Source organism: Parasteatoda tepidariorum, chromosome 4 (genome assembly GCF_043381705.1).
Source record: "Parasteatoda tepidariorum isolate YZ-2023 chromosome 4, CAS_Ptep_4.0, whole genome shotgun sequence".
Taxonomy (NCBI): Eukaryota; Metazoa; Arthropoda; class Arachnida; order Araneae; family Theridiidae; genus Parasteatoda; species Parasteatoda tepidariorum.
This window is the reverse complement of record NC_092207.1, coordinates 84,816,618-84,831,084: the sequence shown is the minus strand read 5'-3', so window position 1 is coordinate 84,831,084 and position 14,467 is coordinate 84,816,618. Positions and strand designations below refer to the sequence as shown.

Here is a 14,467-nt window from a genome sequence, read left to right as displayed (position 1 = left end):
TAATGGAATACACTAACTACATGGTTAGTTAAAGGAAGCTACTTTGTAATATTGTGTATAAAAAATTTATCTCTTAAACTTATCATTTCCTGTCAGAGCACTTATTAAAATCTAGACAACAAATGCATGTCATCTTCTGTCTGATGGTATTATGACAGGCAATCAAAATAGAGCCCATTATTAAATTTCAGCACACACGATAGAATATTATCTTTATTACCTCCTCAAAATATCAGATGTATCCTGGATGCTCAGCAGTCCGTTAATACGACAGCAAACATTCTCAGAAAACGTTACACGAGTCCTGACAAGGAGTTGAGGCCAAAACAAAGAAGCCGGCCGGCTAAAAAAAGAACATGGCCAACGCGGTGTTGCCATTAAGATAATAGAAAACAAAAGAAAAACCCAAGAGACCATTGCCAACAAAATTAAAAAATATATAAATAATTGGTTAACTTTCTGAGAGTGTCTATCCCAGGATGTCCTCACATCTCTGCAACAACTTTGAAAACAAAGTCAAGAAGCCGTCAAATTCGGCGTTATCAACAATGACGACAGATGGATTTAAACAAAGACACGCGAAGAGTTACTACTCGGTTGAGAATGAAGTCTAGAGTGGAACAAATTATGGACATCTGATTGTAACTTTTGAGCGTGAGAGAGATACTAAGCAAGAAACGAATGACAATTTTAATTTCAGAATCTGTTTGAAGTAACTTCTAGTTCACATTTCTCTTGTCCACAGATGCTTTTTGCAAAGCTTTCGTTTCATAGTGTAACTCAGCTGCTTTCCAATTCTTTTTCGGCTAAGGAACTCTAAATCAGCTGTTCAAAAAAAAGACATTCCATGGAACTCTAGGATTCTGTAGTAAGATCAAAAGGGCAAGATCTTACTACAGAATTCATTCAATGAAAGCGAGTTCATTGAATGAATTCTGTAGCAAGATCAAGTGAAAGTTTAAAAAAATGAACTCATTTCAAATGTAAGAGAGTTCATTTTTTCAAAAACCAATAGTGATTTTTGTAACTAGTAATTATATTTAGGTCTAATCAATAATATAGAATTGATTATGTTGGTTATTTTTAAAAAATTATTTTAGTGAGGTATAGTAAAATTTAAAATATATATTTTAGAAAAAAAACATACATTTATAAAAAATTTCGTAAATATTTCTAGCTAAAATTTTTAAATAAATTTACCAACTTGAAGAATAAAGTACATCATGTGTAACAGCTGCCAACGGACTTTATTTATGAATTCGGGGTTTCACCAAACGAAGCTTTATCATTTAAAGTTCCAAATCCGAAGAAATATTTGAAACAACTGCCCTAAATAACCGAGATCTTTTTAGAATTTTAAACTAAGTTTGTTAGTTAGCAGCTGTGAATATATAAACTACAGGCAGACTACTAGAAAGTAATATTTTAAAAATATTTAAAGTTATAATTTTTGTTAACAATAGTAGTTAAATTAGAGGTTTAATATAAGGCAGTATAACTAACAGGACTGGAACGGCATTTAGTTTATTTCTGAATTTATTTCTGGTGCATGCATGAGCTGAATTGGAATAAAATAGGCTGAAATATTGTTTTCTAAAACGAACTGTTCTGAACGTTGAGAGTGGTTAGAGAAACATGATTCTTTACTCATGAGTTTAGTTATTATATTTTTTAAAATTTGCTGAAAAAAACTGAAGCAATTTTAAGCTATATTTGAAGTATCTGTTTTATGAATGTATAACCTTTTAATAATTTATTCAATATATATTTTTATTAAAAATATTTGTAAAAATATTTTGCTTTTTCATTTTTTGCTTGAATTTTATAAAAAAAAATTAACAGAAATATTATATAAATTATGGATTATTGATCGGATATAATTATAATTCCAGGATTCAAAAATCATTACTAGTTTCTTAGAGAAAAGAAAAGGTTCAAAATCTCGGAACTCTTGTGTCTTTTCTAAGGAACCCTAGGGTTCCATGGAGCACATTTTGGGATTCTCTGGTATAACTTGCCATGACTATGCCAAATTATTCTCAACAAAAGGGTAAAGTTCCCTCATGCAGTGACATAACCGGACTTAGCACATGCGTTTGCTTCCCCTTGAACTCTGATTTGAAAAGTTATTAACTTATATTATTTGAAGAGTGAAAACTCTGATTTGAAGGGTTATTAACTTATATTATATTATTTGAAGGGTTTATTTTCAAAACAACCACAACTCGGATTCAGGAATCTGCTCAGAAAAAAATAATTATTTTGTTCTTCTAGAAATTGAAAATACTTTTTGATGTTTTGAGGAAGGGTAAAGGTTCACGATTGATTTTAGGATAATTTATCCATAGAAATAACTTAATTTTAATGAATTAATTTAAAGCTAACGTGGCAAGCAGAGAGAGAGGAGGACAAAGTGTATTTAGCCAAGGGAGGCATCTAATCAACAACTTAAGGACCCTAAACTTCTAAATTTATTACTAATGTTATCATGAAATGATATTTTTAGCTGGTTAATAATTGGCTGAAGCAAAATATTCTTCGACGATTAAAATAAAGTTTAACAAAGATTAATACTGAATGTTTAAATCATTAAAATTTAAATTTTCTTTGTATGTAATAAAAATCATAAGAATATTCATCTTACTTATAAGAATAAAGAAAAATTAATAATTTTTTACCAAAGAATAATTTACGTTTGCTTTAATTTGAAAGATATAAAAAAGAATTGAGATTGTCTTTTTACATCCCATCCTTAAAACTGATTAACTTCTCTTTCCAGGGACTTTCAATTACAATCACTGACGTAAACTCGTGTAAAAAACCTAAAATTTGAATTCATAACATTAAAACATTTATTTTAAAAGGTTAAATATATAGCTGTATTGCACAGTGCTCAAAATAAGTAAATGTACCATCGTGAATTACTTTTGATCTGAGGATCGGATCTTCACGTTCTAGGACTCAATTTTAATGATTCGAAGAGGTGATCTCAAATATGTTAATTAATTAGTGCAGACGATATTTTAAGTTAAGAAATCAGACACAAAAACGTTCCCAGAATAAACTTACCTTCTTTTACGACAGATTCATATTTCTGACTCCCAAAATATAGAGAGTAGCCTGGTAAATATTGTCCCGATAGTTTGACTAGGATGGACCTCTTAATGTTAATTTTGCTTTTTGGTTACTTCATCCTATGACAAAAAATTTTTAAGCGAACTGAAAGAATTTTGCATACAATTATAAAATTTGCTTATCCAAAGATAATTCTATACAAAAGATAACTTTTTCTAAATTTTTATTAGTTTTTATTATGTCATTTAATAATAGTAGAAAATTTTAAATTATAATGTACATAATTTTGAAGACTGTGATTTTTCATGGCAAAATACAAAATTTGAGAGAAATCGATTGAATAGTTTGTGAGAAATCGAATTTTAAAAATGTCGTAATTTGAGATATGGCGACATATGCGGACATATGCAAACTATGCGGACCATATTTCCGAGATTACGGTTTCCATCTATATTTCAAGTGGTCAGAAATTTGATTCCATCGAAAAAAAGGTGTGTTTATTCAGAAAAAGTACGTTTCTGTATCTAATGACGCAACTTAAAATATCGTCTGCACAAATTAATAATAATTAATAATAATAATTAATTAATAATAATTAGATCAAATATTAATCAGGGTTTTTCCTTTTCTTTCTTTTTCTTTCTTTCGCTCTGTATATATTTTGTTCCTGTGAAAAGTCATCTATGGAACGAATCTAAAATATTTCAAATTCTACAATATCGTGAGCAATTTTTGCTTGTCTTATAATTAAACTTGTCACTTTTCTAAAAATGATGACTCCCAGAATAAATAATAATCATGTTTTACTTACAATAGTTTAAAAAAGTTCAAATAAATAATATCAGCGCTATCATTAGGTTCTGGAAAAACCACCCGAAAGGAGAGAGAAAAAAATCTCATAATTTTTCGATACGTTTTTCCAAGTAAATGAAATGCTTTCACGCATATCATAATAAATTTAAAGTGGAATTACATTATTATAACAATAAGAAAATTTGATTGTCAGATAATTCACCAAAGTCAGTGTATTTTTTAAACTACTTTTCAATCCCTCACTATTCAGTCAGTAGATTATTAAGATTATTTATCACAAAGATGAGAAATCGTACAAAAAAAATGGTGAGAATTTAAAGAAAATTACAGTTTAGCAACGAAAAATTATTCTGAGATTATGAACTAAAACAAAATTAAACTGTGGAAAATGTGAGTTTGATGAATGAGTTTTATTTTGTTTTGCTACGGATTCGCATGAAGCTGATGACATCCAATTTGTGGATTACTTCTTGCATTCTAATGCGAACTGATTTTGGATAAATGAACTCGAAACAAAACAGAAAGAAAAAAAAACATCGACTATTGTCTGTAGTACATCCGTCACTATTCGTGAAAAAGTTTGACTGTTGCTATTGATTGGTGTAGATGATGATATGTAACACACTTCCCCCACATCAAAAAAAAAAAAAATTTACTTTTTATATTTCCGTTTTCTTATATGTATGTCAGTATTTTTTTAAATTTATAATGACCAAAAGCAAGTGAATATATGAAATTTCCAGAAAAATAAAATACTGATTATGCTAATATTATCTTAAGTGGCTCAGGGGTATAATACTCGTCTCCCAATTAATTGATCCAGGTTCGATTCCCGAGTCGGCTGATGGTGGATTCGAACTTTGCTCCCCTCTCGCACCGACCACAGTGCCGACATATTATTCTCAGAGTTAGACAGATTATGGGTTAGAATAACCTTGCCGTCGGGCTAACCGTAGAAGTTTTCAGAGGTTTGCAATGTGAGTTCCATCAAAAAATCATCCACAAAGGCCAGTTTGTCCCAAGGCTTGATCGAGAGCAGCGATGGCTCAGGGGATAGAGCGTTCACCTTCCAATGAGGTGAACCGGAGTTCGATCCCGGCGAGGGTTGGTCGATACGAATTCCGCATTAGCGGTCACAGCGCTGACGTGAAATATCTTGTAGACTAATCATGGGTTGGAGTCCCCTTGCCGTCAGGCTAACCGTGGGAGGTTCTCGTGGTCTTCCTCTCCGTGTAACGCAAATGCGGGTTAGTTCCATCAAAAAGGCCTCCACAAAGGCATATTTATCCCAATACTTAATCCAGGAGTTCCCTTGTCTTCTGGATTGGGTTCAATATTACAAGGCTACAGAGTTGAACATTAGTAGCCTTAAACCCAAAAATTGGGTCAACTGTTCAACGATGGTTATAAAATAAAATAAAATAAAATAAAATAAAATGCTTGATCCAGGAGTTCCCTTGTCTTCTGGATTATGTTCAAAATTAAAAAGGCTACGCTTTAGCTTCCCGACGACAGCAAAAAATTTAAGTTCTAAATAAAATATTCTTTTTTTTTAACTCTTTAGTTTAAAAAAAATGGCACATGTATTATTTCAGTTCAAAATATATCTACTTGCTTAGATGATTAATATATTTTGTCTCACTCAAATAAAATAAAACGATGAAACAATTGAGTTACCAGTTTTTGAAAAAAGTTTCTAAAAGAGACAAGAGTTATGGCAGTTAATGGGTTAAAAATTGCATTGGATGAGCTCTAATGCGTATGCAGTTGCTTATATATTTCTAATTGTTCAAAGTATCATTTTTAACTGAGCAATTCATTTTAAACTAGACAAAAAGGAAGAAATATTATTTGTTAGCTTTTTACAAATGCTGTAAGAAAATTATAGTCACGTATCAGCCTAAGGCGTTGCTTGGAGCTCAACATGTGTTTTTCTTTCTTAATTACTTAAATAAAGATACAAAGCGAAATCCCAGTGAAGTGAATCTGTTTTTATCGTTTGCTTAAAAAGAATGAAGTTGAATTTATAATGATATCATCACCAGATGCTATTTTTTGTTTTCTTGATGACTCATGGACAGCAATTGCCTTTTAGAAATTTTTTTCTATTTATTTTTAAAACAAGATATGAAAATAATTTATGACCCACATAAAAACTGGTAGTTTGCGAATTAGCAGTTTTAAAAATTAGTCACGGTAACTTCCGATTTCCCAGAAAACCCAGCATTAAGAAGAGTTGAAGAAAATAAAGGGATTATCGTTTGCAAGCATCTGTTCTTAACTTAAGCAACTATTGTTTTATTACTCCTTATTTAATCGGTGGAAAGTTTTATTGTTCATCGTCTATTCATTAAAAAAGAACTTGTTTTCAGTATAACAGTTCTAAAAAACAAACGAATAAGAAACAAAACAAAAAAAGTTTGCAGCGTAAATTTTTCAATTCATATATTGAGTTTACTAAATTAATAACAACTTTTAATCTTTCCTGATTACACTAATTAAATTTATTTTAAGAATTTGATTTCCGTTTGTTCAAAAATCGCCGTAAGACTGCAGAAAAAGTTTTAATGTTTTTTCAAATACTTTTACTTATAAGAAATGTTTATCAAATGACAAATTTCATTAATGTTAAGAAAAATCGGGAGAATTCCGGTTGATTAAATCAACTTCCATATTTTTCGCTGTCCAAATAACATTTTGATCTGTCTTATGATGTGTATTAAAAAACATACTATTTTAAAGTGAGACAAATGAGACAAATTTGTATTATTATATATATTTATTTTCTGCATAAAAAATTTACTGTCATATCTTTCTAGATAATGATAAATTATTGCACAGCAATATTTCGAAAAATATAAAAAATTTGGTAGCAAAATTTGAAAAGAAAAAAAAATTATAAAAGAGTATTTTTTTTTCAGATTATTTATTTTATTTTGTTTTTTCATTTCATTTTTTAGGGCATCTCTTATATTAGAAGCTGTTACTATGTGTAAATTCTCATACTTTAACACTATGAAAAATCAACTTAAACAGCTGAAGTCGAAGTCACTCTTAGCCAATCCCTTATGCAGGGTAGCCCAGGATTTTATTTTTTATTACTTTTTTTTATAACCTTCATTGAACAGCCGACTCAATTTTTTGGGTTTAAGACTACCAATGTTAAACTCGGTAGCCTTGTAATTTTGAACCTAATCCAGAACACAAGGGAACTCCTGGCTCAAGTATTGGGAGATATTTGCCTTCATGGAGGAATGTAACTAACCCGCATTTGCGTCACATGAAAAGGAAAACCGTGAATACCTCTCATAGTTAGCCCGACGGCAAGGGGACTCTAACCCATGATCCATCTACTACTGAGGATATATTTAGATTACGTCAGCACTGTGGTCGTTGCAAGCCGGAAGCGGAATTCGTATCGACCAGCTATTGCTGGGATTCCAACCCGGTTCATCTCGGTGGCTTAGGATTATTGGGATGAACTTTAAGGGGAAATAGGGGACATCACAAGGATTCAGATTTGCATAGCAACCCATGGTCGGAAACATCTTTGTTCGTCCCTAAGGGCTGTTGTTCACAAGATGGATTGGGCGTAGTAGACCTGTTCCCTGGCCACCACGCTCTCCTTATTTGAGCAGCATGGATTTCTTTCTTTGGGGCACTGAAAAGTGCAGGATATGCAGGAGGAAAATGATCAAAAGTTTTGGTCCTTTAATGTTAATTTAATTTCTTTTCTCCCGGAATTGTTTGGATTCAAAAATCTTAATCCTAAAACGCAAAAATGTTTTTTACTTATTTTTATTTTTTTAAAGCAGAAGTACGTTTTTATACCTGATTTTGTGTCATAAAATATCGTTGGTCTAAATTAAGAAGTATATTTTTTTTAAAAAAAATACTTTCGTAACATAAAGATTGAACCTCGGTGTTTAAAAATCTCACCAAAGGAAAAATTATTGAAGTGTTCCTTTTTTAAATGTTAAAAGACAAGATTTTTTTTTTTACAAATAAATTTAAAAATGGCAATAAAATACTTATTAAACTAGATATTACTTACTTATTTTCCTAATTTCCTTTGCAGATTGTTCTAAACTCAATGCACAAATACCAACCCCGGATTCATTTAGTGAAGCTGAAGCCAAGTTGCCAGGGTGTTCCTACAATCACGAACTTAGAAAACGAACAGTTTAGGTCATATGTATTTCCAGAAACTGTTTTTACAGCGGTTACTGCTTATCAAAACCAACTAGTAAGTATCACTTAATATCTTTTCATTTTCTATAAGACCATTGTATGCCAAGTATGGCATAAATCGTTTAAACAGTTTATGCATCAACAACGATCAAACAAACTTCCCTAGCAATAATTTCCGCAACAATAAGTTTAATAAAATAATTTCCGCAGCAGAAAACTGTGGCTAAGAGGGTCGTGGAGGTAAAGGGTCCACAATTTTGGGACAGATAGCGTGATTCAAAAAATGTGGTTAGCATTAAGCACAAGCCGCCTTCATTTTCCAGATAAGCTGGTATACATCAATCGGATGCTGAGTGGGCTTCAAGCCACCCCCTAGGTACGAACCCCCAGTCCTTCACAGTGGCACAGTGCTTTTAACCATGAGTTAATACGTCTCGTGTTCTCTACCCCTTTAATTTCTGAACTTCGAAGTCATAAATCAGCGACTCGGTAAGTTGCGCTGCGAAACTGGGTACGGGGGTCATAACCTCCTCCTGTTGAGACCGGAAATTTTAACACGCTATTAAATGTGTTTTTTTTTCCCTTCATGTTTATGCTAAACAAGACATTAAAAATATTTTTTATACTGTGACCAATAAATAAATAAATCGTCATCCAATCTTCAATGTTACTTTAAATGCTTGACGAGCGTTAACTAACAGGGAACTTCGCTCTCTCTCCCAAGCTAGTAATAAAATCTATAAACATTCAAATTTTAAAAATTAATTAATTCTGTTTCGATTTACATTTCTTTAAATGGGAAATTAAGGTTCCAATAACGATAAATACTGTAATACTTACTGAATTGCTTACAGTGCTTAATACCGTGAGGTTCATTGAAATTTGAGATATTATTCAGTTAATTCTTAGAATAGTTCTAGCAATCAATCTAATCAGTCGAAAAACTAAAATTAAAATTTACTAAACTCTCATTCTGCCTTTCTTTATCTAAGCAAGTGAAATTTGAACTCTTAATGCAGACACTCTACGCACTCAAAATATTTTTAAAAGAAAAATCCCTAAAGCTATTTTTGGCCCAGTACAAGAACGTGGCTGTTGGCGAACTTTGAGTTACATAGGATCTGTAGGTGGCCATAGATAACACAGGCCATCCGGAGCAATAGGTTAAGATGACTTGGTGACGGGAGAAGGTCAAAAAGACATAAAATTGCCACTTTTAAAAATCCTATAGGATCTCGGGCCAGAGGAAGACATAAAACTAGATGATTAGACAATACTGTCCAAGACTAAGGGTCTTGAAAGTTAAATATTGGCGATAAGTTGCCAGGATACGTTGAAAATTGCTTGTAATTGAAGCAAGCTGGTAAGGCCTGTAAAGAGCTGCTATTCTCATAAAGAAGAAGATGAAGAAGGAAAATAGTCTAGGTAAAATAGATTTTATTGTGTGGCCCTTGTAATGCAGCAATGTAGCCCACAAAATAGTATGACAAAAATAAATGTTTGTTGAGAAAAAATTAAGGCAAATTCTAATTCAAACAATTTGATTGACCCAATCACTAATACATCTACATCGGATATATTTATTAAAGTTTAAATGTATGGTATATAGTCGTTATAAATAACCCCCAAGAAACAGAAGAGGTAAAATGCTACTTGATTAAAAAAAAACTTAATTGGCTTCAAAGAAAGAAAAAAAAAAAGCAGAATTAAAAGTCGACATGCTTCGGGAGCTCAAAAATAGGCTTTCATTCTCAAGATTTGCCAGTCATGAATGCGAAGAAATAAAAGTGATTTGAAATAGTTTTATATTTTGGTTTCTCACTTTTATTTTCCTTCTTTTCTTTCTTTTTTTTGTTGTTGGTAACTTTACGTTTTATTTTTCAAATCACTTTTCTTTCTTTTCATTCCCATTTGGTAAGCCTTGAGGATGAGCGCTTATTTTTGAGCGCTTGAAACATGTCGACTTCCATTTCCAACTCCATATTTCGGAAACTAATGAAGTTTTTTTTTTAATCAAGTAATCTAGTTTCATTTTCTGTATTAAATATATTTACGTCTATTTTATTTTGTGACCCACGTAATGACATGCCAAAGTTATCCACACAAAAATGCTTAGTACCGCTGATCTAGGTAAATTTAAACCATTTGACAGATTCAATCACTAATACTTTATGATTAAAACATTCCTCAGTAACTCATAAATCTGAATGGAGTTGTAAATATCCGACGACGGTTTTCTGTCTCCTCTTTAGACATTCGGCGATAAGGTAAAGTTCTCCAATTTCCCCTCTAAAATCATCGACCTTTGAACAAATAGAATATGTTGACAAGTCTTTTCCCCACAAGACAATAAACAGCTCCGAGAGTGTTTAAGTCAGAAGACCCTCCTTGTTATTGCTTGTCAAAAGCAGTTAAGTTGTTGACGCCACTGAACGCCCGTGTTGACTCTCCGTCAGTCACTGATAGGACGAAAATGACAATTCTGTCAACACAGTTAGCGTTCGTTAAATGTTGACTTTGCTTGATGTCTCTATTCTCACGACTGTGAAATGCAGTCGAAGAAATAAACTCAAGAAATGGTGGGAAAATCGCGTAAGTGGTGAAAAATTACACAAACTACATATTATTTAGTCACGGATAAAGTTCTAAATCTTCTCTTTAATCTCTTTGCGTAACTATTAATAATTAACAGTAACTATTTCATGTATTAATTAGCCATAGTTTTTATTACTCTAAAGTTGAATTATCAAATTTATTATAATTATGTTCCAAACAAGTACAAATGTGGTCTAAACAATAAATTCAAACTGAAACTTCGTTACATACTATTCATTGCTAATTTTATTCGGATTTTTTTTTTTCTTTTCCTGACATTAAAGCAATCAAATTGAATGGGCAGGAGAAGAATGAGAGTTCTAAGATAGAATATTGAACGAAGAGCACAAAAGATTTTAATGCCATTCCAGACGACTGGAGAACAAAAGGAAGATCTAAAAAAATGAAAGAAACGAAAAAAATCCAGTACTGCTGGACTTAGTAAGACTACTCTGCAAACAAAGCCTGAACGCTCAAGGAAAAAAAACTGGCGAGAAATTTTGGAAATAATGCTGGTTTAAGGGAAAAGTTTTGATAAAGCCCGGGGTCTCTAAGGGCTATCGTTCCAGAGCTGCTGATGATTTGTTCCTCAGTGTCTAAATTTGAATCCTAGTTTGGAGCTAAAGAAAATAATTATATTGCATACAAGGAAAAGCACGTAAAAAAATGAAGAAAAAGTCACTGTTTGTCTTCCGGATACAAACTAACTAATATTTTATTTTATTTTATAACCGCTGCAGACCTAATTTTGAGTTTACGACTACCAATGTTCAACTCCGTAGCCTTGCAATTTTGAACCCAATCCAGAAGACAAGGGAGCTTCTGGATCATTCTTGGGAGAAATTTACCTTTGTGGAGATTTTTTTGAGGGAACTAACCCGCTTTTGCGATACACGGGGAGGAAGATCACGAGAACCTACCACGGTTAGCCTAACGGCAAGGGGACAGCCATCACTGGGATTCGAACGGGGTTTTTCTCCTTCTATCCCCTGAGCCAATAGGTGTTATTAATCATAATAACATATTATTTTGCTTTGGATTTTTTTTTCTTTTATTTTTTTTTCTTCGTCCAAATTTAAATTTTAGTATGACGCCAAGTGAAATTTTCACAGTGCTTTCAAACTTAAACACGCGTGAAGTATAAGAAAAGAATAGAACAAGAAGAAAAGAAAAGAATAGAATGGAATAGAATGGAATAAAAGAATAAGAAGAAAAGAAAATAATAGAATAGATCAAAAGAATAGAATAAAAGAATAGAATAGGAAAATAGAATAAGAAGAAAAGAAAATAATAGAATAGAATAAAAGAATAGAATAAGAAGAAAAAATATTTTAAGAAAAAAGCGGAAAAGAAGAAAAAAATTGAGAAAGGCAAAAAGGAAGAAAGAAGAGAAAAGAAAGTAGTAAAAATTAAATAGAAAAGAAGTAAAGGAAAAGATGAAAAAGAGACCGAAATAAGAAAAGGAAAATTAAGAGTGAGAAAAAAAAAAGTTAACACGTAAAAGCTTTCACTGTCGTTTATCTCATCCTAATTGATCCTGCCTGAAGAAACAATCTTTTTTTTCAAGCCAAGACTTGTTTTTTTTTTCTTTTTGCAAACTTTAAAATATGATTCTAAATTGAATCATATTTTTCAATTTTAAGCACGCGTCAAAAAATAAACAGAACTTTTATCAGTGATATGGTTCTACTCAATTAGGATTGTAGCAAATGTAATCAATACTAGACAATTAATATTTAAGGAAGGTCCATTATGACGTCCCAGCAACGCATTTTCCAATGTTTCGTCTAGTAGCGGAAAAGATCTATTTTAATCTTATTAGAAAAAGTTTAATTAAAAAAAGGTTAATAACATAAACACCCTATAATCTGATATCCTCAGTCATATTTTTATTTTCTTCTGTTCGTTTACTTTTTACTTAATTTTGTTATGTAATAACTTCTGTTATTAGTATAACGAAGAAAAATGTATATTGACAATTTAGCGTAACTCAGAAACATAATACTTATCCTTATTTATTCAACAACTGGTTTAAAAGGATTAATATAATCATGTGGAACACATATTAATTATGTTCAATACAATAAATTAAGGAAAAAAATAAAAAAGGATAGTTAAAATATTTAAATCAAATCATAATTTACTTAGTGCTAAAAAAACACTTTTTACTTCTTTAATGCCTGGTATTCTTAAAGAAAAAGCAGCCAAGTCTTTTATACAATTTAAATAAAACAAATAATTGAGTAAATCAAATGATTAAAGAAAATATCATAAGAAAAGAAACCGATTAATTCATTGAAGCTATTAGTTTAGTCAGTCTATTACCGCAAAGGGGCGCTGTATGCTTAAGAGCAAAAAGTGTCATCATTCTGCACGCTTCAATAAAAAAGCGTAACTTTTTTCAATTTCATTAGACTGATAGGGTTCATTAGAGTTCCTTAATGATTATGTAAGAGCCGCAGTGGCTCAGGGATTAAAGCGTTTCTCTCAATGAGGTGACCCAACTTCGAATCCCAGAGGTGGCTGGTTGATATGAGTTCTACTCGCATCTACCATAGTGCTAACGTAAAATATCATCAGTTTATCAGGAGGTTTCCGTGGTTTGGCGTGGTTGGTTCACGAAAGGCTAGTTTGTTACGATGCTTGATCCAGGAGTTCCCTTGTCTTCTGGGTTGGGTTCAAATTTACAAGGCTAAGGAGTTGAACTTTGATAGTCGTAAACTCAGAAATGGGTCAGCTGTTCAACACCGGTTATGAAATATTAAATAAAATACTTCTGTGAGCTTCTGCCATTAATAGATTCAATGCACCCTATTCTTTCAATACTAAAAAGACTGCTTAAAATTCGAATCGCTCTCTTCCTTTCCATTTTAGATTTCATCATCTTGACATGCTCTGACAGCTGTTCATCATCATTTGATAAATCATTTACATACATCCATTCTTTCATCCTCCGCAGTTCTTCATCCCGACACGTTCATGACGTTTTTTCGAAAAACCACCGCCGATTATTCTCATAATAACGTTTCACACTGAATCTCTCCTCCATTCAAATAGCGCCGATGACAGGCCTAAAAGACGGATCGCCACAATAACGAAGTTAGTCAGCCGTTTAGTTAGCTCTTATCTTGTGGAAGATTCGGTGTTTGTTTTCCCTACATTTCATAACCATCATCAGCAGAGAAGTTCCCTTTGAAGGCAAAATTAGAACTCAAGTCCACACTCGGTTTCATTCCTGATGGTGGAAACAAAGAAGCAAAAGATTTTTGCCACAAATGGATTGTTGTTGCCTTTTGTGTCAGCCTTGCGAGTGGATGTCACAGGTTCACTGAAGCAGGACCAGCAGACGAGATAAAGATCGGAGCTTGGGCCTCATTTTTTATTCATTCCATCAACGTCTTCCAAATAAACTGAAGTGAAATGAGAGAGAAGTGAAAGATATCAAATAGCTGACACAGAACTGATTTGGCACGTAATTGATGTGTAATTTATCTCGAACATTTCCGTTGATAAATTCCTTTTTATGGCAATAAAGTTGATCCATCAGTGCACCCTTGTTTAGGAAATCACTCACCATAACCTGTAATTTTTTAAACCGTCTTTTGACCTGATAATATATGCATATAAAAAAAAATTTCGGACACATTTCTTCCAGACACAAAAGTTTTTGTTCCTTGTCTTAAATCAGTCTTTCTCAAAATGTCAATAGTAGTATAGGCAGCGCTACAGCGTACAGCGGGGGGTCCCTATACCTGACGTCATCATGGAAAGTCAACCGGAGCTTATTTCTGCC

At 32.3% G+C, this 14,467-nt stretch overlaps 1 protein-coding gene across 1 annotated transcript in view; it reads left to right on the top strand.

Annotated features, from left to right (window-relative positions):
• The window catches only part of LOC107456793 (T-box transcription factor TBX20), a 109,919-nt gene that overhangs the window by 82,490 nt on the left and 12,962 nt on the right, over positions 1-14,467 (top strand). The window contains exon 4 of the mRNA XM_016074747.3: positions 7,967-8,134. Coding sequence (XP_015930233.1) covers positions 7,967-8,134 — 168 coding nt within the window. The remainder of the gene's footprint in view (positions 1-7,966; positions 8,135-14,467) is intronic.